Source organism: Pelophylax lessonae (genome assembly GCF_965119305.1).
Source record: "Pelophylax lessonae genome assembly, chromosome: 7".
NCBI lineage: Eukaryota > Metazoa > Chordata > Amphibia > Anura > Ranidae > Pelophylax > Pelophylax lessonae.
Genome location: NC_138774.1, coordinates 59,623,131 through 59,648,434, shown reverse-complemented (window position 1 = coordinate 59,648,434; position 25,304 = coordinate 59,623,131). Strand labels below are relative to the sequence as shown.

The window sequence follows — 25,304 nt, the reverse complement described above, 5'->3', positions numbered from 1 at the left end:
GAGTTTTGTAAAATTTGACATCATTATTATTAAAGTTGAACCTTAGCTAAAAAAGGTATCTGTAAACTTTTTACCTGCTACAAGATTTGTAATTTTGTTTAGCCAGTCTTGTGATCCAGACATCTGCTAGGCAGCACAGTCATGTTCTTTATCTCAGTTTGGTCAATGACACTACCCTAAGCCTGCTGACATGATGCTGAAAAAGCAGCAGCATGCCAATGTTCCATTGCTCTGCTCATTGTGATCTCCTCCTGTCAGCGCGTTTCCTGTAAGCACCTGCGAAATAACCTGATTAGCTATACTTACCCTCCTCCTCCCAGTTTAATAAGACTAATAAGAGCAATGAGTGTCAAATTTTATTTCCTGTGTTTAAAGCATTCAACTGATGTTGACCACAGCTATGAAATTAAAAGATGCTTCTTGAAAAGAAAGCTATCTTCTGAGACACAGTCAGAGACAACATAGTGCCATGCTGAGCATAGGGATAGAGCCTCTAAAATATAAAAACGTTTTGCAGCCCTCTTTTGGGTGTGTGTGTGTGTGGGGGGGGGGGGGGGGGTATGAAATATTGCACTAAACCTGTACATAAATATTTCATTATACACTGATGATATGTTACTGTAACTTTCTGATCTGCAATCTACCATCCCACAAGTCCTATGGTTAAAGGGGTTGTAAAGTCAAAAGGTTTTTTATCCTAATGCATTTTGTACATTAAGATACATTAAAATAAAAAGCCTTCAGGGTGCAGCAGCCCCCCCCTCCCAACACTTACCTGAGGTCCCTCTCTGTCCAGCAATTTCCATGAGTGTCTCAGCCCCCCTGATTGGCTGCCGCTGCTGTCAATCATAGTCAGCTAGCCATTCAGGAGAGAGAAGGAGCAGGGCCGGGTCAGGGCTCCATGTCTGAATGGACACATGGAGCTGTGATTCGGCTCGGTGCCCCCATAGCAAGCTACTTGCTGTGGGGGCACTCAACAGGAGGGAGGGGCCAGGATCACAGAAGAGGGACCCGAGAAAAGGAGGATCTAGGCTGCTCTGTGCAAATCCACTGCAACAGAGCAGGTAAGTATAACATGTTTGTTATTTTTATAGGAAAAAAAATGAGACTTTACAATCACTTTAATTCAGCATTTTGGCCAATACTCTGGTTTTAAGGTTAACTGCACTAAATCTTATGTCTTTCTGAAAGATCCAAGCCCTGGTTTTAGTTTACCTCCTGACTGTCCATTACAACTTATGAATAGGTTTCGTTACCTGGGTATAGATCAGTGTTTGTCAACCTTTAAAATTATGGACAGTCTCGAGACACCCCATTTTAAAATGTAAGAAACTATTCTAATAGCTTTACACAATGCCATAACATCCAAATGTAGGACGTTAGAGGTGATTTATTCTATCAAAGCAAATACACTTTTGCAAACTGGTACTGATTAGTATTAGAACATACTCACATTCCAAAATGGATATAAGCTCCACTCTACCTACTGTATGTATTATAGATAAAAACAATTTTTATCTTAAACATTAATTCTGTAAATACCCTTTTATTATAGATATTATAAATCCTCAAATGGAGATATGAAGAACAGAGGGTAGGGTGGTAAATGTGCAGCTACTACCATCTGCATATTAACTTGCCTTTATTGTAGAAAAGTAAAATCCACATATATAACACATATTACAAAACATGTGTAGCAGCCTCCTAGATAGGTGCTAGGAAGAGATAGTAGTTTGCTCTGCCTGCTTAACAGGGGAGTAGCAGGTAAAACATAGCCTGCTCCATCTGCTTATCAGGGGAGCCTGATCAGTAGTTATGCCTGTTGCATGCGTCCCTGTGTGATTCATCTGGGCTGAGGGAGTGTCCCCACTGTATCCAAGAGGGGAGCCTGTTGGACAGTGGAGGAAACCCAGCTAGTGACATACAGGCTTTGTTAATAACCCAGTGGGGTGGCACATTCAGTGGTGCATCCTGGGATATGTTATAAAAGCCAAGGGCACATGTGACAGGGTGTCTTTGGGCGGGAAGCCAGGTCCCAGGAGGAGGGTGACGGCTGTCTCTCCTCCTGTTTGCTGTGGAAGGTGGTCATAGGCGGTCGGCCTAGTGAACCAGGAGTATGGAGCTGAGCCAGGAGGTCCAGGAAAGCTGACAAATGGAGTTGGAGGCAGAGCAACCTTGGGAAAAAGAAAGTGTCCGTGAGTACCGGGAAGCTTGCCAGGGGTTTGCCTAGGAAGGGGACCGCTCCAGTGGAGTGTCAGTGGACAGGAGTTCAGCACACACAGCAAGTGAGAAAGGGGGTGCCAAGTTAGACCATGAAGAGTAAGTTAAACAGGATCATACTTTCTAGCTTCAATTCAGTGGCAAGGTGAAGCAGGTGAAGCAGGTGAAGCAGCGGCCTTGCCGCACACACTACAGTCAGTTGTCCTCAGATTGGTGGCATAGTTCATAGTTGGAGTATCCCACTCTTCCCTTCTCCTATCCCAGTTCTAAATAAAACACAAAAAAACAACATCCCCTGGACTATTCATTGTCTGAGCCAAGCATTTAAAGTGATAGGTTTCCACAGACTGTTGCTACGGGTAACCCAGGGGAATCCAGAAAGTGCAATTCTCAGCAGTCCTCTAGGGGGCAGTGCTATACATGTTAAAATCTAATTCCAGCTAGCCTGCTCCTGTAAATTTGCTCATATACATCAAAATGTACAATTACTGGACTAATTGCTAATAATTATACTATCTATACATCCATTTCATATTATGCTACATGGCCATCCATCAAACATATAGATTTCCTGCAATACCATAGAAAGTAAAGGTTGCAACTGTAAGGACGATCATCTCACATAAACCAAACAGGTTTGTCCTAGAAAGTCTTCGTCATACTTGTCATGATCTATTATTTCCAGAAAAGATCTACCATACATATTTGTAAAAAGGGGGCTTGGAGTAGGAATAAATAATTCAAGCAGCGAATGGTCACTTGGATGTAAGTGGTAAGGTCATGCTAAAAATATCCAAAAATCAACTTCATTTCTCCATGATCCAAAGAAATATGAACTGTGAATAAAAATGATTGACACTGCCACTTGTGGTCCAGAGGAGGTAGAGTGATAGTACACAGATTGTCCCCACAAAAATGTATATAGGGCTCTTCACCTCCCTCACACCAGTGCATTCAATATACAGTCCTGTAGGCATGCACACAGAAGTTTCTGGTCCAGAGGAGGTCAGTTATTTGGAACACAGTCTCTTGCCCTCCCTCCCTCCCTCCCTCCCAGACCCTCCCTCACAGGAACATGTATTGAATAAACTTCAGATCAAACGCTGATGCATGATTCCAATACCACAGACAGACCCACTCCAAGCCTGTAGCATTAGGCATATACACTGCCCGGTCAAATAAAAAAAGTCGCCACCAAACAAAAAGGTCACACACTCTAATAATATTTTGTTGGACCTGCTTTAGCTTTGATTGTGGCACGCATTCGCTGTGGCATTGTTTCGAAAAGCTTCTGCAATGTCGCAAAATTTATTTCCGTCCAGTGTTGCATTCATTTTTCACCAAATGATGGGAGAGTCGGACCACTGCGCAAAGTCTTCAGCACATCCCAAAGATTCTCAGTGGGGTTAAGTTTTGGACTCTGTGGTGGCCAATCCATGTGTGAAAATGATGTCTCAAGATAACAAGTTACAGAAAAGCAATAAGGGGGTGTTTTAAGAAATGTGTTATTGTTCAGCAAAATGTCGTAATAAAAGGAGACCCCACTAGGTTTAAGCGGAGGATCTGTGAATTGTGCCCAGATCTTTCTGTCAACAATCAGGTCTTTAAGGGGGTGGTCAGTCAGAAAATAGAGTATGCGGGTGATAGTGTAGTACAATGGTGATGGGAGGTTGTAGGTTTGTATTAGGGCAGAGAAAATTGTGAAATGTCATGTAGGCCCCACTTATGGAGAGAACCTATGGGGAGGTCGGAAATTAACCTAGTTAATAAGGTCACTGGAACTTGCGTGGTTGGGAGGACATCGAGTTGGTTTTGAGTTATGGTAGGCCGACGCTACACACAAAGGGATGCTTGCATTGGCAGAGTGAGTGGTTTGAAATCCCAGCTGATCCATCTGTCACTAAGGAGTAGCAGACGAAGGTCAGAGATAGGGGCTATGCGTGCTTCTAAGTCAACCCATAACGGGGGGGGGGGGGGGGTTGGACTTGAAAGTTAATTACAGGTTTGGGTCAAGATAGATGCCCAGTAATAAGTCGAAAGGTCAGGCATTCCCGCTCCACCCAGCTGTTTGCGTTTGGTCAATACTGAGATAGCGCACCATGTCGGATCGAGTCAGTAGGGAGAGGCTAGTAGCTGGGAACAAAATCTGAAGATTCCTGAAGAGATACAAGATTTGGGGGAGTATGAACATTTTGTAAGCAGCTAATTTACCGCACCAGGCAAGCTCCATGGAGCCTATGCGCTTGAGTTCAGTATTGATTTTGTTTAAGATTGGTGGGGAGTAGCGCTGATGGTTTTGCCGTAATATCAATGCCCCGGTAGTGTATGCTATCGGACACCCACGGGATGGGTACTGAGAGTCGAAGATATCGTTTGACATCAGGCCCAACCCCCAAATCAAGAATGGAAGATTTGAATGCGTTCAGTCTATAGTAAGAGACTTTGCTAAAATCTTGAAGGGTTTGGTATGCTTCTGGCAGAGATTGGGAGGGATTGGTTAGCATGAGAATGCTGCTGAGGGACCTATTAAAAATGCCTGAAGTTGTCGTTTGAAGTAAACCACAGGTAGATATATAAAGTAGGTGCTTCACCTACCTTGTAGATCACATTAAAAGCCCTTAAGCCTGCTAAAAGCAACTAGCTACTTTAGGATTGACATCACTCTACAACGGGGGTCTCCAAACTTTAAATAATGGACCAGTTTACTGTCCTTCAGACTTTAGGAGGGCCAGACTGTGGCCATTGGGAAAAAAGAATGTGCCATTGTTTCAGTGAGAGTAAATGCTCCCTATTATTAGTGTAAGTAAGAGTGCCCCATCATTGATGTCATTGGGCCCCATCGTTGATGCCATTGAGAGGAATTGTGCCCCATCATTGATGTCATTGGGACCCATCGCTGATGTAGTTTAGAGGAATTGTGCCCCATCATTGATGTCATTGGGACCCATCGTTGGTGTCATAAGTGGGAATTGTGTCCAATCATTGGTGTCATTGGGAGGAATTGTGCCCCCTTTATTGGTGTCAGTGGGGAGAATAGTGCCCCATTGTTGCTATCAGTGGATGAAATAGTGCCCCAAGGACCAGGTAAAAGAAAGCAAAGGGCCGTATCTGGCCCCCAGGCCGCAGTTTGAAGACCACTGCTCTACAGAATAGTAGAGCTTGATTGGCTCATAATTCTGCCCCTCTTCCCCCGTCTGAGTCTAGCTGTGATAGGGAACAACAGGAAGCAAATATAAAAACAGTTGCTTGGTTCCAATGCATTTCCTAATTTGTAAGGAAAGCTCAGCTTTTAAGTGGTTGCAAATGCATCCCTATACCCAGTGAAGAGGCTGGCCTCAGATGATACACAGAGAGGAAACCAATCCTCCTACATAAGTTGTACCTGTTTATTTGCAGCCATTTGTGCAGTACATCCTTGTAAAATTCAGAGATTAAATTGATTTTCTACAGACTTACAAAGTAGGGGGTTACACACTGTGCTAGAGATCTGAGAACTGATTGTCAGGATCATAGCATACAGAAACAGAGCTGTGGCTGTCGATCACAGGCTGTGTGCTGATCCCTCCCCTGTCACCTTTTCCCCTCTTGGTGTCAGAAAAACCTTTTAGAAGTGACTCAGAGAGAGAATTGGCACCTAGTGTTTTGGAGAGAGGCAAGAAACACTATAGAAATTTATGCTTTGTTCAGATTTCATGTCTGAGGTTTACAGCCACTTTACTAAACTTGGCATACCAGCACGAACTATACATGGATCTCCAAGCCTGAATCATCATTGGATCTCTGCGGCATGCAACAAGTAAAACAAAAAAGCTATAAACAAGTAAACCATAACTAGACATGTGCATGACAATAAATCTTGTTTTGTTTAGTTTAATTTAGATTCGTTAATCTAGTAATTTCGTCTTGTTAAATTCGGTTGATTCATTCAACTTGTGTTCGGAATTCAATCTATGTATTTTTCAAATTTTCTTCCAATTTACCGATTTTTTTCCCCCGTTTTGAAACGTTAAATTTCTATTCGTAATTTGTATTCGGAATTTATTCTATGAATTTTTAGAATATTCTTCGAACTTACCACATTTTTTTCGATTGGAATGTGGCAGCTGAGTAACCAAATATCTGATTGTTATTTCTACACACTGAGCTTGTTTGTATTAATAATACGTTTATTCAAACTATGCAAAGTGTTCTAATTAATAAAAGTAGTATCTTACTTTCAACATTTTACTATGTACAATACTGTGCAGAAGTTTTAGCCAGCTGATAAAAAATAATGTCAAGTACAAATGCTCTTAAATATTTATATTTTACTGGTTACTTTTTTTTTTTTTTTTTAATCAATTTAACCCTTGAAAAGTGAACAAAAGAAAAATCTTCATCAAATGAATTAATGATTCTTCAAATCACCTTTGGCTTAACAAAAACAGCATTATTTTGAAATGGTACTCAAATAACACGCACAGTCTTTGATTTCAACAATATGTTTACAGTTCCAATTCAAATGGTAAATTCAATGGAAAATCCAATTAGAATTTCAGAAATTCGGACGAATTTCCTTTCGTTATTCTGAGAATTCGGTAAAGTTTGTTTGTACTGTAATTTGGGGATTCGGATAAATTCGAATCTCCGAATGATGAAAAATTTGTCCGAATATTTATTCAGAATGAAACAAACTGCATATGTCTAACCACAACATGTTTTTTCCTGTATATATAAAACACAAACATTATATTACTTAGGTGTGTGGTGCGTTTACCAGGAAAAATCATCCTTTTAAAGTGAGATTTGGTTAGCGGGGGTGCTCTGTTTCTTATGAATCCAGGGATTTTTGTTAAATTAATTTTGTCACCGTTCTTGCTACCATGAAAGTTTGCCGAAGTGAAAGCTGAAATAAGTGATTTACTGAAAAACAAAGTGTGTATAAGACGCATTGAGCTGCTGCCGGAATATAAAAGAAAAAATTCTCAGAAAATATATTAGGGGCAGCCCACATCCCCCACTGCCCCTCAGAAATAAAAAAAAACAATACAGAAATTCCGTGCATTTGAAATGTATTAGCATACAGGTACCTGATGTCATTGTGGTTTGCAAACCATTGATCCCAGGGTTAGATGGAAACTTTGGTTGTGGTGATTATATTTTAGTTGTTTTTTAAGCTTAAGAGTTTTTAAACTGTTAATACATAAAAAGTCTACACACCCCTGTTAAAATGTCAGGTTTCTGTGATGTAAAAAAAAAAATAAGACAAAGATAAATCATTTCAGAACTTTTTCCACCTTTAATGTGAACTATAAACTGTACAACAAGGGAAGTAAAAATAAAAAAACTAAAATATTATGGTTGCATAAGTGTGCACACCCTAAACGAATACTTTGTTGAAGCACCTTTTGATGTTATTACAGCACTCAGTCTTTTTGAATATGAGTCTATCAGCATGGCACATCTTGACTTGGCAATATTTGCCCACTCTTCTTTGCAAAAACATTCCAAATCTGACAGATTGCGAAGGCATCTCCTGTGCACAGCCCTCTTCAGATCTACCCACAGAGTTTCAATCAGATTCGAGTCTGGGCTCTGGCTGGGCCTTTTTTAAAAGTTTATTCTTCTTCTGGTGAAGCCCTTCCTTTGTTGATTTAGATGTATGCTTTGGGTCGTTGTCATGCAAAAAGATGAAGTTCCTCTTCATTTTCAGCTTTCTAGCAGAAGACTGAAGGTTTTGTGCCAACATTGACTGGTATTTGGAACTGTTCATAATTCCCTTTACTTTGACAATATGGCCCCTGTTCCAGCTGAAGAAAAATGGCCCCAAAGCATGATGCTGCCACCACCATGCTTCACTGTGGGTATGGTGTTCTTTTGGTGATGTGCAGTGTTGTTTTTGCGCCAAACATATCTTTTGGAATTATGGCAACCTTGGTTTCATCAGACCATAACACATTTTCCCACATGCTTTTGGGAGACTTCAGATGTGTTTTTGAAAAATTTAAGTTTGGATGTTTTTCTTCATAAGAAAAGGCTTCCATTTTCCACTCTACCCCATAGCCCAGATATATGAAGAATACGGGAGATTGTTGTCACATGTAACACACAGCCAGTACTTGCCAGATATTCCTGCAGCTCCTCTAATGTTGCTGTAGGCCTCTTGGCAGCCTCCCTGACTAGTTTTCTTCTCGTCTTTTCATCAATTTTGGAGGGGCGTCTAGTTCCTGGGAATGTCACTGTTGTGACAAATTTTCTCCACTTGATGATGACTGTCTTCACTGTGTTCCATGGTATATCTAATGCCTTGGAAATTCTTTTGTACCCTTCTCCTGACTGATACCTTTTAACAATGAGATCCCTCTGATGCTTTGGAAGCTCTCTGCAGACCATGGCTCTCTTGCTGTAGTATACGACTAAGAAAATGTCAGGAAAGACCTACTAGAACAGCTGAACTTTATATGGGGTTAATCAGAGGCACTTTAAATGATGGCAGTTGTGTACTGACTCCTATTTACCATGAGTTTAAGTGTGATTGCTTAATTCTGAACACAGCTACATCCCCAGTTATAAGAGGGTGCGCACACTTATGCAATCAGGCCCTATTTTGCGATTCGGCACTGCGTGACTTTAATGGACAATTGTGCGGTCGTGCGACGATGTACCCAAACGAAATTGACGTCCTTTTTTTCCCCTCAAATAGAGCTTTCTTTTGTTCGTATTTGATCACCTGTGCAATTCTTATTTTTTATTTTATTTATATTTTCTTGGGTGAGCAGCACAGGGCCAATCAGCACTGTCCAAACATGTCTAGACAGAGGGTCAGGGGAAAATGAAAACTCCTCCTACAAGCTTTACTAGGAACTGATAAAAGTCATAAGGTTGCTATATACTGCTGATGAGAAAAGGTATTTATCCAAATATATTTACTAAAATAATTGCATTTCCATGTTCTGCGTACTGTGGGAGACCAGATATAGTGAATGCAGGGTCCTGGGCTTAGTAACACTTTACATTTGGCCATAGAAATGTTTACCATACATACAGTGGGCATAGAAAAGAATCCCCCCCCCCCCCCCTTAAAATAATTACATTTTGTTGCTTTGCATAGTTTTTGTTTAATCCAGCTGTATTTATTAGTTCAACTTATAACATGCAAGTAAAAGATATAACACCAACATGTCAGAAAAAAAAAAACAGAATCACTGAGTTGGAACAAGGATCACCCCCTTATGTCCGTGTTTTGTTGGACCCCCTTTTGCTTTAATTACAGCTTTTGTGCTGTTGGGAGATGTCTCTAACTACACATCTAGACATCTAGACTTTGCAATATTTGCCCACTCTTCTTTGCAGAACTGCTCAAGTTCAGTTAAATTTGATAGTGACCCTTTGTGGACTGCAGTCTTCATGTCATTCTACAGATTTACAATGGGGTTTAAGTCTGTGCTCTTACTAGGCCATGCAAGCATATTCACCTTTTTCTCTTTCAATTACTGTGTGGTCATTTTTGCTGTGTGCTTTGGGTATTTGTCATGTTGGAAGGTAAACCTCCTTCCCATTGAAAACTTTCTGACAGAGGGAAGCAGATTTTCCTGAGGAATTTGACGACATTTTTCCCCCATCCATTCTTCCTCTATCCTGACAAGTGCTCCAGTCCCTGCTGCAGAGAAACACCCCCATAACAGGATTTTACCAGGATATTACTAGAAGAAAAATAGATGTGTTGCTTGTCTGCGCAATTGTCATTCAAAGTAGGACAGCACTGAAAGCTGAAAATTGGCCTGGGCAGAAAGGGGGTAAAAGTGCCCAGTATTGAAGTGGTTAAACAAACACCACCAGGTTATTCTTTTACCAAAACCCACGCAATCCAAAATGGTTGCTTACCCTCATAAACAGACCTTTTGGATTATAGGAGGTCAAACCCTCTTGAGGGTAGCATCAATCCTCAGTATGTGTCACTTTAAACGGAGGATTATCAAGGCTGTTACACAAGCTTTACTCAACTCTCTATTTCCAGCAAAAGGGCAGTGTTCCTCATAGATAAAATAAATACTGTAGGGACATCTAGTGCTCTCTGTGCAAACCATCCTTTATCAAACAAAAATAAATATTACACTCACAGAAGGCAAATGATATACAGGCATTTTATTCTATGTTCAGCAGCATCCACAGCAATATTATCTACTCACTCCTCCCGACTGAAGCCCGAGATGGCTCCAACAACTAGCACGATGACGTCACCAAGACCACCATGCCTAATGAGTTGCGTCCTTGAGGACTTACTCAGAAGCTATCACACACACTATCATGTACTATTGTATTGTGTTTCACATAAATATTTTATTGAACTATGTTGATGAAGAAAGTCACTGCCCAAAATGCACATGTAGTAATTTTGGGGTGAGATTATTTGTGTTGTTTTAGTTAAGAGCCCTGCACTTTTGTTTTGTATGTTTCCTTACATATACAGTACCCAGTAAAGTGACTAGCCTCAGGTGATACACAGAGATAAAACAAATCCTCCTACATACGTTGTGCCTGTTTATCTGCAGCCCTTTCTTCTCTACATCCATTTAAAGTGCACAGTTTACAAACCATTTCTCAGTGGGGTTTTGAGGTCACACATAAATGGAGGCAATTGACACATCACACTCTACACTGTCTCATAGGGAAACATGCATAGCTGAGGCTGTCAATCAAATGCTCTGTGCTTGGGGAGGGGGGGGGGGGGTGTGAAACTGTCCTTCGGGATTGCCTGGTGTTGGCATGAACTATCAAAAGTGACTATTGCAGATAGCAGAAGGAGGAGAGAGCAGACAGGAATCAGGCTGGGCACACATCAGCCACTAGATGGAGATAACCATCACTACTGCATATTACACATAGGTTGCACCAATATTTTTTTCAAACTGACAGCTGAAAGAAGATGAGCTTTTAAGAGACAAACTGTAGTGTTAATCTGATGTATCTGGTTTATGCACTTTAATTTGTTATTGGGTATTTTACATTAATACATTCTTTTCTCTATACAGTCTTTAACCACTTTACCACCGGAGGATTTTGCTGTCTTACATCCAGGCCCGCTTTTTGCGATTCGGCACTGTGTGACTTTAACTAACAATTGCGTGGTCATGCAACACCATACCCAAACAAAATTTACGTCCTTTTTTTCCCACAAACAGAGCTTTCTTTTGGTGGTATTTGAACACCTGTGCGATTTTTACTTTTTGCGCTATAAACAAAAAAAGAGCAACAATTTTGAAAAAATACCAATATTTTTCACATTTTTTTATATGAAATTCCCCCCCAAAAAATGTAAAAATCAAAATGTTTTATCATTTTAGGCCAATTTGTTTTCTGCTACATATTTTTGGTAAAAAAATCGCAATAAGCGTATTTTGATTGGTTTGCGCAAAAGTTATTGCATTTATTAAATAAGGGAAAGATTTTGGTCATTTTTGGTGGTTTTTTTTTAAATAGTAATGGCGGCGATCTGCAATTTTTTTTGCGGGACTGCGACATTGCGGCGGACAGATCGAAACCTTGACTGACATTTTTGACACTTTTGGGGGTACCAGTGACATTACTACAGTAATAAGTGCTATACATATGCACTGTTACTGTAAAAATGACACTGGCAGGGAAGGGGTTAATTTTTATTGGTGATCAAGGGGTTAATGTATGCCTGGTGCTTACTGACGTGTGTGGGGGGAGGTGACTGAGTGACACAGGGACAGATCGCAGGTTCAGCTATGCTGAACCCTGCAATCTGACCCTGTCTGTCACTTAGGAGATTTACACAAGCGGGCGGATCTCCACACTCGATTCCCCGACGATCGGGGGGAAGAGCGGCGGTAATCACCGCCGCTCCTCCCCTGGCCCGACTCACACTGTAACTGAATACAGCGGGAGCAAGCCTCCAGGCGGCGCGCGCGCGCCGCCCACAAGGGGAGGAGTCCATCGACGTAGGTCTACGTCGCTGGACGGGAACGAGCCACTTTGCCGCAGTACAGTCAACGTGACTGGTCGGCAAGTGGTTAATGTAAAGATTTTGTTTACGATTAGTTTGAGTTGATTCATTTTTCTATCTTTTTTAAACAATTTAAGAAAGCTTCATTGTTATTTTCTTTCAAGATCAATCAATATGTTTATGATCCGTTGCCACAGAGCCCTTACATTGCATGGGGCCCATAAGCCAGTGCCTGTTTGGTAATCCGGCACTGCCTATGATTTTTATAGTTGTTTGTAAGAGGGGGAATTTTACCCTCTGGCCACAAATGTAGAAGACTACGGGACCATTCACAAGACACAAAGCGACTCGCTCAGTAGGAAGCAGGCTGCGAAGCCGCATGTCTTTACTTCCTGTTTCCCTTACTACAGATGCCGGTGCCTGCAGCCGAAGCTGATTGTAGAATTAGCTCGGGTGAGGACATCACTGGATCCCTGGACAGGTAAGTGTCCTCATACTAAAAGTCAGCAGCTACAGTATGATGGTCGCACCTAATGCTATTCATAATGATATGTGTATGAAATGTAGGTTTTATAAATTATCTGTTTAAAAAAATTCACTTTGCTTTCCCCAGGGAGCACACTCCCATCTTTAGTGTGGGCATCTGAAGCCTACTTGTTCCTTCTTCTGGGATACGGCGCTGCTGGCAACCCAGCATGCGCTTCCCAATTTCGTGCATGTGCATATAGTCCTGGGATTGATGACAGCCATATACCAGGAGCATATGGGTTGGTGGGCGGGCATACATGACGTACCTCGCCGCGGCAAGATACAGCAGAAGTGGCAAAATCTGGCTAAATATAAGCTATTTACATTGATGAAAAAAAAAAGTGTCCAAATAGACATTAGAAAGTGATCACGAACGTGAGGGGAAGTTTAAAAAATGCCTGGAACTCTGCTTTAAAGTGTTTCACTAGGTAAAACTTTTTCGTCTTTTGGATAGAAATGGAAGAGTTAGACCCTCTGTCATGTTTTATTTGCTATCTGGGGAGATTTACCACTGTAGTTGTACTGGTAACTATTGTCACAAAAGAAAATGAAGGAAATCCAGAATTTTAGAGTTGTCCCAGAACAAGAGGGAAGTAGAAATTGTCCAATTGGGATACCTTATCCAGAGATAGCTGTCTAAAACTGGAATTCCCTTCACTTTTGGAGATTTCCTTTGCCTTCCTGTTGCATCACTGGGTCAAGAAGTGATTGGAAATTTCCCGATGGAAATCCCAATGGACAGCAAAAAGTAACCTGGCAGGGGTTTCAACCCTTCCCTACTCTATATAAAAATGTTGGCTATACATAGAAATTTAATTAGGAGTAATAGAAGTGTCACCATTCTGGTTGCACAATGTAGCCAAGGTGTGTAAAATAGTTATAAACCCTTTTGAAAACACAAGTATTTCAGCTTTGTATGTGAGTGTTTGGATATCATCTCTAATCTCCAGCTTCAAAGTTCTTTCATGTAAAAGAAATGAGAATGTAGAAGTCTTCCTTGGGAACTGCTTTTCAGCAGAATCAGAAGATAGTTTCATAAGAGAATGAAATGCCCTTTTACCCTACGTCCAGGTGGGAACCCCAGTTTGTGGGGACTCTTCTCCGACTCTTTTTTCCCCTTCCCTTCTCCTTTTCCCCTGTACACTCTTCTGCCCCCCTTATGTTTTCCTACCCTGAACTTATTTTTTCCCCTAAAAGGACTCCTCAACCCCTTGGAGTAGCCTACCTGGCCCGCAACCCACCAATTTTGGTAGGAATCTTGACCAACTGGCCCCCTGGGAGTCTGTACTCAGTTGTTACTTTGGATATTATCTTTGTTCTATGATCTGTTTTCTGCAAATGTTTTAGCCCCTGCATGGGCTTTTCAGTTTTTATTCTCCTCAATCGACTAATAAACAAATTAAAAAAGAAATGCCCTTTTAATGAAATGAATGCAATATAAGATAATAAAATAAAATACGTTACTTTCATTTCTTAATTACCATATAGTATTTTAATCTGGGGATATGTCAAAGTAAAATTGAGGGATCATAATCTTAAGGGATTTTCGCTCTACTGTGGAACAAGAGTTTTGCAGGTTTCTTTTTTTTTTTTCGTTATTAGAGTCCTTATGTATATTCTTAAACTTCTTTATGTACCTATGCATGTATGCAGAGCTTAAATGAGTGCTTATTCTATACATCGCATGATAATGGCATTCAACACCTACCTGCTTACTCATATTTGTGGCATTCGTCCAGTGCTGTGACCGTCACCAAAACTATTGCAGTACTTGAAGCAGAAGCCTAGGGTGGCCCAGTCTGCTAAGTATATGGGCAGCTTACGGCTTCCTTAGGAAGGATGTGGTGAGGTTTAAATATCTTAAACATATAACAATACATGTAAATACTTGATGGGGGATCCTCTCAGCGGCCCAAACAACCACCAATTTTCTCGCCTCTGTTTACTGCATCTGTGCAGCACATACGTCTTGGCTTGGTGGCTTGTCGGTGACCTGGATTCCAGTGGAGAATTGTGAAGATTCAATATAATAGAAGGACCTACAAGTTAGCTTAATAAATTATTTACGGCATAGAGAAGTCTCTTACATTTAGAAGTAGTTTGTGGACCACACTGTTAAAGAAGCGCAAGGTTTGCCAAAACTTTATTTTTTTCTGGTCAACTTTTATATATAGTAATCCTAATATTGGGGTTATTCATTTTGTTATTAGTGTGAGCAGTACTATTATACATCCTTTATTTTATTTTTTTATTATGTTTTTTAAGTACTTGTCACTATTTTCTTTAATTTTAAATGCATATTTATTTGTATTAGCTTAATCAATAATGTGGATCTAAGTGGATGCAGCAGTTCCAGTTTACAGAATTATTGATTAGCTTAAATTTTTAGCTGCACAAAGAGTTTACTTAGAAATATTTATTTAATTGTAATATTGTTCAGATATTTTTCTGAGATCAGGAAATTTGATTAGAACGTCTTCTTCTTTCTATTTGTTAATTTCTTTATACCTTTATCTAATACCTTTTATTTATTTATTTATTTATTTTTTCCAAATATTAGTTAGCTGATGTATAATCAGCGGGATTAAATGCTATTGCTATCCTCTAGAAAAATTAAGATACCAAATTATATTTTGATTTTCGTACATAGTATACAAGCTTGTATGGGGTGATCGTGTGTTTTTTTTTTTTTTTTACAGATGTTACTTTGGAAATCAGTTTAGTTATTGTATTATCTGTATTATGCACTGTGATATGTACTTTGTACAGACAACAGCACTAAATACATTTTTAGAACAAGTGAATATTAATATAAAATAATTAGTAACAAAAATAGTAAAAAAATATGTTTACATTATTTAGTCATAATTTGGCCTTAAATTTTACTAAATAATAAAAAAAAAAACCAAAGAAAGCAATGTATCAAAAGTCAAATTGAAATAAATATTTGTATGGTTTATGTTTTTAAAAGATTCTGGCTGAATTTTATATATGCAGAAATTGACAGCGTGTAGTTGTTTGTGTATTTATGTTTTTTTTTTCCCTTGCTTTCAGTGTTGATAGGATGCCACTCTGCTGTGTTCTACTACTCCAGGTTGCCTTACTTCCAGGTATGTGACTTTACCTGTTACTTCAACACTGTTGGCATTGACTAAAGGGAGTATAAAGGTTACCAACCCTCCATAAAAAAATTAAGGTTGATTAAGGTTACGTATCTGTAAGTCCATGAAAAAATGCGTTGATTTTTTTTAAATACATTTGAATATGTGCCCCACTGGATTATTCTCTGATGCATTTTTATTTAATTTACTCCAGTATATAACCTTGAGATTTTTTTGGCATCACTTTACAAGGAGAACTTATCCATTTAATTTGGATCCTCTCCCACGAAAGAGCTCACAATCTAATGTCCTTACCACAGTCGCACATACACATTGTGAAAACATATCTGGGAAGAAGCCAGTTACCTACCTTTATATTTTTGGATTGCAAGAGAAAACTGGAACGTCAAAATTCAACCCACAAAGGCAAAGGGGTGTTAAAGTGTAGCTAATCACAAAAATGAAAATGAATTATATTTCAGCCTATCCAATGTGATGGCTACTTTTGGTTTCTTTTTTTTTCACCTGGTGACCCTGCCAGTAACACACCTCTTATCCTAGGCTAACAACACTCATTCGCTTCACTGTATCTATGGAGGGAGCCATGGTTTTCACTTTAGGACAGGACTACAGAGACATCTTCCCGTCCTCGTCTCCATACCATAGATTGGCGAGGTTCTGTAGTTCTCTCGTTCAAACAATTTTTATTAACGTGCATAGAGGAGAACATTCAATGAAAAATGAACAGAATTGCATAACATGTAGAACTGAATACAAAAGTTTGAGGAAGGTACAAAGAAAACTGAAGTAATGGTTAACGGTACTTGAAAACTGAGGAAAGCATAACATCAGGAGTGCTCGTAGAGAGGGATGGAAGGGTCGATGGTAGTGCTGCTACGCTCCCATAGGCACCCCATAGGGAACTAGCTGTGCCTATAGGGGGTAGGGAGATGGTACTCCTGTGGTCCAAGAGGGACATTCCGGCCCTGGAACTACTGGAGGTTCTGTAGTTCTCAAGGACAACTGGAAGCAATTTAACTGATAAAAATACAGAACAGGCAAACAGCACAGAAATTTATCAGCTAACAAGATTTATAGCAAGACCAACAGTTATTTATGATTTATACATTTTTTTGCAATTAATAAACAGCTATACCAAAATGCTTTCATAATGAAATTGGCCAAAAGGGACTAAATAAGAAGAGTTCATTATTAGGGATTACATACGCTTTAATATTTTTATTTTAGTGGCCATTCAACACAGGATGGATGTCCATATGTAGCACAGCTTGCCCAAATTCCAGCTTGCTAAAATATTGCTTCTGTCATAGGTAATGGGCAAGTGTTAACACATAATGAAAAATAAAATGCCAGTAACACTGTACCACTAAATTAGATAATGTGGGCATTACGGACAGGCTGCTGCTTACAGCAATTCATCTTTTTAGGGGAACCGGTACTTAGAAAAAAATAGAGGCTGCCATTGCTGACCTTCATTTGGAGAAACTTATTCGCTCATTGCCCTTGGCTTCAATAGTTTCTCAATGACCTGAAAAAGCATACAGATTAGAAAATCAGAACTCCTGATCCCATAGAAACCCTAAGACTCCTTTGGACCCAGGGTATTAGTCTGATTGCTTTGTTAGCTGAGGTGCATGTCCCTGTCCCAAATGGTTGTCTGATTTTTTACGTCGTAAGTGCACTGTGTGAGGCCTCATGCACAATGGACATTTTTTTACGGCTGCTCCTAAGGGCATCAGACATTTTTTTTATGCCTCTAAATGCCCCTCCATGTTAGCCTATGTGTTCATGTGCACATAGGCTTTTAGCACTGTTTAGAGGCAGGAGATTTTGGAAGCATTTAGAGGCAGGAAAAAACCCACTGCTTATGCGTCCAGGAGCAGCAGAGTTTCGGCAGAAAAAATTCTTGATGCTACTAAAAGCTGCTAAATGCACCTAAATGCTTGTGCTTGAGCAGGAATTAATTTCAATGGCCAGAATAAATTATAGCCAATGAAATGAATTAACGCCCAAGAGCTTGACGTCTGTACAAGCTCCTAAAAGCTTGTAAAAGCTTTAGACGATTTTAAAAGCATCAGGCATTTTTAAAAAAAAAAATATCCTGAATGGCTTCAAGAAAAGTACATTGATTTTTTCTCCTGGTTGGGATTTTCTCAAAAGATTTTCTAGGCGGTTGGGCACATAAATTGGCTCCCCTGTTCAATCTCCTTTGCCCTTTTGAAATAAAGTATTTTAAATCCCTTAAAGAATTGCATATTATACCACCTAAAGAGATTTTTCGATAAGTAAATTAAATGTTATGGGGTTTATTTATTAAAACTGGAGAGTACAAAATCTGGTGCAACTGTGCATGGTAGGCAATCAGCTTCTAACTTCAGCTTGTTCAGTTAAGCTTTGATAAAAAAAACCTAAAAGCTGATTGGTTTCTATGGAGAGTTGCACCAGATTTTGCATTCTCCAATTTTAGTAAATCAACCCTGAAATATCTTCCCCGCTTCGCTACTCTGATACCCTGTTACAGTTTACTACATTTAAATACTTTTGTTATACAAACCCCCATGCCCCGGGAATTATCTCCACTATTCACCCACTGCTACTAATGTCCTGCTTTTCCTTCACAACCTGATTATGTGTCTAGTTGGGTCTCTGACCTTGGGACTTTGGCAAGATATATGGGTTAATAGGTATAAGAGCTCAATTATGGTAGAACTAAAAGCAAAAATGTGTTTTCATTTTGGATAGAGTAAGGGATGAGTATAACTCCTGGCAAATCTTTTTTTTTTTTTTTTTTTTGCCATGTGTGTCCCATTGCGAAGATTTCTCCTCACTTCCTGTCTCTTAGCCAAAACAGGAAAAAATCCCTCCAAAGTGAGAGAATAATTGGTTGTCACCAGAACTAATGTCCCCATCAGAAGATCCCCCCCCCCCCCAATTACTGCTCTGGGGACAAGATAACTTTCACTTTTGATGATAACAGTAAACAGGAAAAAAAGAGAGGGTGAATCTCTCTGACGGGGGCACTGACAGCAATAAAAACTGACAGGGGTTCTAATCCTTCTCCACTCTATCCAAAATGAACAAAAAGTTTTACCTTTAGTTATACTATAATGTCCCAGCTACTGTAAAGTGCTTATGCGTTGGTATGTTTACTGTTTTCTATTGGTTGAGCCAGATGGACTTGTGTCTTTTTTCAGCCTGACTAACTATGTAATTATGTGGTACCTTAATGATTACCCCACACGATTCTGGGATACCCTTATGTTTGTTTTAGGGGCTGTTTAGAACCCGGAATGTTTAGACATCTCTGGTAGGATTGTCCCAAGAGCCATTGTTTTTAGTCCTGTACATATCAACTAATTTTAAATGGTTTAGCTACATCCCTACAGAAGCACCCATTAGAGGCTTTGTTAGGTAGAAAACGGGATGACTGTTCTAGTTAAGAATCTTGCTTGATCTCCTTTATTTTTACTGCAGCTAACAGCTAAACAAGCCATCTCAAGTGGCTGGAAAAAAAATTGACCATTCGCTTTTTAGAACTGAATGCTCATATAAACCTATATATGACATATGATAAGATGGTAGCCACATTGGATGATAAGAGATTCTCACAATTCTAAAAATATTGGAACCTTGGATCTCTAATTATATGCTGGCAGATTTTGAACTAAATCTTCACGGACGGACCACTATAGTTTTTTTTTATATATTGAATACACTCTATTCATCCTTGGGCTTTTCCTTTGGAGGACTATTGTGATATCTGCCCCCCCCCCTCCATTTTTTTTTTCTTTTTGTTTTGTCCACAGAGGTGGTTTTGCGCACAATTTTTCATCGTTCCTGAGACTTATTCTCTTTGAGACAACCCCTCCACCTTTTTCTCTAGTATACTATTACTGATACCTCAGATGATTGTAAAATGGTCTATATTCTGCCCAATCATTGAGTGTACTTTATTGTTGCAATCTTGTTGTATATTGTATTTTATTTTCCAATAATTTTTATTAGATGTGTAAAAAATAAAAAGGAAATGATCTGAAGCATCACAGCAACCATTTCCATCCCTAATATTGTATGCAAAAAGGGGGCATGGGGATAGCGGGACTTTAAAGAGGTAGGTTGCTGTTACAAATCTCCAAATGGAAATAAAGTAGTTTCAATATATTCCTTTATTTTTTTGCTGCACGGTAAAAATAAATCCTGCAGCAATAGTCCATAAATAAAATAAATAAAATCTACATAGTACAAATACAGACAATCCAGGTATGGACATATAAAAGATAATAAAGGAATTGTATTGCTAGGCATATAACCATAATAAATAGATATATAATAGCAGATAAGAATATCATACAACGGCTTATATATATATCATCAAATACATAGCAGGGATACATCCAGTGGCTCAAGGGCTCTTTCATAGGTAATACATAATCCATATCCTGATAAATCTTCATATTTCATATTTAATTTCTCTATGCGTTTCGTGGGATTAACATCCACTCTTCAGGAGCTTGGTGTACATTTTCTGTAAATAAGGACTAGTTTGAATTCAACAAATCACATAAGGATAAGGAAACACACCAATAAAGTCCCTCAAAAGTTTTCAAAAATCTGAGATTCTGATACTTACATATTAAAAACACAAAAAGTCGCCGAAAAAAATCGCATCATCTCCCGTCGCTGGTTGCACTGTGTGGGTATACGCCTGATCCGGGGCTGAGGCGGGTAAACGCCAGATGGTCCAAAAAGTGGGGGGGGGGGGGGGGGAGAGAGGAAATACAAATATACATTGAGTACTATAAGTAAAACTGTCAGTTAAGTAACTGTCAGTTAATTTTTCAGAACAAGATGCTTGGAAATAAACCACAGAAAGCTTGTCCTGAAGAATTAATTGTTATTAGTGCAGATAAAAAAAGTATGAAGTGCAATACTTAACAGCACTCAACTGTGTTGTTACAAGTGCTATAGTCCCCTTACATATGAAATGTAATTTCAACTCCTTACGTTAACATGACTGAGAAGGAGACAGCAAAATGTTAAAACAGAGACTAAACAACAAAGAAAGGAGACTTCCTGTAAGTGGTCAGAGAGTGGTCAGTGAGCGGTCAGTGGTAATTTAATGTTGGGTTAAAATGTGCAAACTTCTAAAATCAAATTTTGTAGTTTGTAAAAATTGCTTTTTACCTTGAATGTTTCAAGGCATAGACTGGAGATTTGCAACATGTGGATCAGAATTATGAATTAAGTACTAGAATTAATTTTTGGGGCCTTCAATTTAAAAACATATAAAAGTGACGCAAGAAAAAATACCAAATAGTCCATTGAGTCTGGCCATTTTTGAAAATGTTTTTTTTTGTTAACTTTTTTTGTCTGAGTATAGATATATGTTTGTCCCAAGCATGCTTGAAGCCACTTACTGTTGACTAAAGCCCCGTACACACGATACCGGCGTTTCAAACGCAAAAACGCGACCGAACGCGATCAGCAATGTTTAGCGCTCGCGTTTTTCCATTTTGAAGGGGAATGATTTTTTGACCTCTAGAAACGGTTCTGAGCGCAAACTCACGCTAAACACCCGCTAAACGCGTCTGCAAACGCAACACAACGGACGTTTTAAACGTCCTTTAAATTCCAGCGTTCAAGGGACTTTTTAAAATGTCCCGTGTACATGAAGCCTAACAGTGCATATTTTTAGCACTGATTACTGTAGTAATGTCACTGGTACCACCAAAAGTGTCAAAAATGTCAGTTAGGGGTCCGATCTGTCCGCAGCAATGTTGCAGTCCCGCAAAAATGGAGCATCTGTGGGGCATCCTCAAACAGAAGGTGGAGGAGCATAAGGTCTCTAACATCCACCAGCTCTGTGATGTCGTCATGGAGGAGTGGAAGAGGACTCCAGTGGCAACCTGTGAAGCTCTGGTGAACTCCATGCTCAAGAGGGTTAAGGCAGTGCTGGAAAATAATAGTGGCCACACAAAATATTGACACTTTGGTCCCAATTTTGACATTTTCACTTAGGGGTGTACTCACTTTTGTTGCCAGCAGTTTAGACATTAATGGCTGTTTGTTGAGTTATTTTGAGGGGACAGCAAATTTACACTGTTATAAAAGCTGTACACTCACTACTTTACATTGTAGCAAAGTGTCATTTCTTCAGTGTTGTCACATGAAAAGATATAATAAAATATTTACAAAAATGTGAGGGGTGTACTTACTTTTGTGAGATACTGTATACAAAAAAAATACAAAAAATAAATACTATTAAGTAAGGTTGGACACCCTTGCATTAGACAATAGACAGGGTGTAGTTGAAATTCCATACATTTCAATCCATAATGAAAAATTCACTGTTTTTCCAAATAAGAGCTTACACTCTATAAACATGTACCTGTACATTGCAGAGTTGCCAACCATCAGTAAATGTACGGACAGTTTGTAAAAATCTGTGATTTTTTTACAACTGTCAATAAATATCAGAGGCTGATAATTTGTAAATCAGGCGAATTACTTGTTATGGCTGTTATCGGTATTTCCATATCTTGTTTATACTGTTTAAATATTGATTGTGTTAGTTTTCAATAGGAGTCGTTGTCATTTTTCAGGTTGTCAGTAAAAAATGTGCTCCGTCAGTAAATTTGACATGTTTTGTTAGTAATAAATGCAGCAGGAGGTTGGTAACCCTGATGCATTGTAACCTAAACTTGCACAAGTTGACCTGAGTTTTGTTCTACAGTATATGGCTTGTAGAATAATACTCCCTCCCCTGAATATTGAGGCTTTAAAGGATAAGTCCACCCTAAAACTAAAATCCGAACTAGAACCTCCCTGGCGGTATGATTCTGCCAGGAATTCTGTACCAAAAGCGGTACAATTCTTTCCATGGAAATTTGGCGTTATGTATTAAAGGCCTACAATTCTTAGTAATTACTGACTTAAAACTTACCAAAACAAGACTCTAGTAGACATCCCAGATGTAATGAATTTGAAACACAGACACATGAATTATAATCCAATCAATAATAGAATTTTATTCAATAAGACAATGAAAAATAATGAAATTTGTCAAAGAAATTCAATACACATCCTGAGTGTGAAAAAGTTTGAAGCATGGCACTAGACAAAGTCCGACATTGCAATCTGGACAATAGTACCTTGTTTCCTTTCGGACTTTTCTTCCATTGCCATCCTTCTTAGAACAGCAGACGACGCACATCCTGGTAGGCGCCAACTTTTTTGGGGTGGGCGGTACAAAGTCCACAAAATGACGGCCTGTCATGCGTTCTGGATTGCCAACGTCAACAGCACGTCGTCCGGGTCTGTTAGCAGATACTGATGATGGTGCCGGGTGGTTGACGAAAATCTGCTTAGCCACCTTCCAGATAAAGTCTGAATAAACAAGGGGTATGGCAGTGTTGGCTTTGTAAAGGATATAGGCGTTCCAAAGGCACTGTTCAAGGAGATGCCTAAAAATCTTTTTGTAGTATTTTTTTTGTTGCTTCCGCATCACCGGGTAAAATGTCATTGCCTGATCGGCTCGGTCGACACCTCCCATCGTGTGATTGTAGTCGATCACGACTTGCGGCTTCAGCATATCTGCTCCCTGTTTTGTGCGGACCATGGCAGTGGAGGTGTTGTGCACGGTGCTCATGAGACACACGTCCTTTTTGTCTCGCCACTGCATTGCCATCATTTTACCCTTTTGAAAGGCAACCATCTCTCCTTTTTTTAGCTTTTTCCTGCTAAACATTGATGGCATGTCCCGCCGGTTTGGCCTAACAGTACCATACCCATCAGTTTTGTTTAGGAGCAAAACTTCATAAAGTTCTGGAGAGGTATAAAAGTTATCTGTTGTCACGCAATATCCCTGGTTCAAAAGGGGGTCCAGCAGTGAAAGGACAGAGGATGTGGCCATCCCATAGCTGCTGTACTTGGGATTGAATTTTGTACCTTTCCCGGTGTAAATTACAGCATTCCATATATATCCTGTGGACGACTCACAGAGCATGTAAAATTTGATCCCGAACCGCGCTCTTTTGGATGCAATATATTGGATCCAGCTCAGGCGTCCCTTGTAGGCCACCAGACTTTCGTCCACACTGACATCCCTGTCTGGCACATAGGTCCGCTGGAAGTTGGTGACAATCATTTGGCACACCTCCCAGATTTTTTTTGAGTTTGGGCGCAGGATGCGTGGCCTCATCAAACTCCTCGTTGTTGGAAAAATGCAAATTTTTCATGATCAGAGAAAAACGGTACTCGGACATCACTGTGCCAAAAAATGGAGTGGCCAGCATCTTATTCGTGGTCCAATACCATTTCTGGAGCGGTTTCCCCACCACCCCCTGAAGGATGATGAGTCCTAGAAACTTCCAGATGTCCTCTCTACTGACCGGTTCCCATTTTCTGGATCGGGAAAATTTGGCGCGCAGCGTAGCGGACTGCTGCTCATGGTAGCAGTTGGTTTCAGCGACTATTTTTAGAATTACCTCCTCCGTTAGAAATAACTTGAGGTACGCCAGGGGGTTGTCACTCTCCACATCAACCTTCATCCCAGGAGATCCAGTGAAACGGAATCTCGGGGGCGCTGCCTGGTCCGCATTGCTGTCTAAAGGGCACCAAGTGCGCACATCACTTAGGTCAGATGCGGGATCATCGGCATCACTTTCTCGATCAGTGTCGGTGTCAGAGTCAGATGATAAATCTCTGCACGACTCACTGTCACTCCGTGTCGCTGCCGCTGTCGCTGTCGCAGTCGCTCATCTCATCCAAAAGCGCATATGCGGGACATCGCTTTTTTGATGCCATTTTCAAATTATTTTATTTCACGCAAACGACAATGGCAAGGGGGCACTGAGAGGGCACTGTGACTTTTACCAAAGTGATACAGTGTAATCCTCTAAGATTACACTGTATCACCTCCTTTTTATATGTTAGCGTTTTGTGTTACTTTGATTCTTACTCCCAGTTCCGCTCCCATGCAGCATTGCTGCTGCAGGGAACGGAATCAGGAAGTCCTCCTACCGACAGACGAGTGGCGGAGATCTCGGCTGGCGGTCACAGCAATGAGAGCTCATCGCTGGATCGCCAGGATAAGGTAAGACACTCCGCTGCGCTGTCTGCACATTCACCCCGAGCCAAGTCAAGCTCGGGGTTACCGCTAGCGTGGTTAAAGGTCTTCCAAAAATAATGTACTGCTGTTAAGCACTGAAGAAAAAAAGGGTTTTTTATGTAAAAAATTTAATTTTATTCAAGAAAGAGTAAAAAAGAAAAAAAAGACATAATACATAATACATACATATGAAACAGACATGGGAGGCTATTCCTAAATTGACCACATCATATGGTAACTAGGTACAATGTAACAGTATAGTAGGTACAACAAGTGGTAATTACACCCGACGCTGTTCTGGAAAATTATCCATCTTCGGGCGTGTTGTTACATACATTTGTGACAAACAGAGTACCACTAGTGGAAAAAAGAGAGA

At 39.9% G+C, this 25,304-nt stretch overlaps 1 protein-coding gene across 1 annotated transcript in view; it reads left to right on the top strand.

Moving 5' to 3' along the window:
* Positions 1 to 14,604: 14,604 nt before the first annotated feature.
* The window catches only part of LOC309560913 (uncharacterized protein), a 60,979-nt gene continuing 50,279 nt past the window's right edge, over positions 14,605 to 25,304 (top strand). Inside the window, exons 1-2 of the mRNA XM_082264603.1 lie at positions 14,605 to 14,827; positions 15,752 to 15,807. Of these exons, the coding sequence (XP_082120729.1) occupies positions 15,762 to 15,807 (46 nt within the window). The 5' untranslated portion in view covers positions 14,605 to 14,827; positions 15,752 to 15,761. The remainder of the gene's footprint in view (positions 14,828 to 15,751; positions 15,808 to 25,304) is intronic.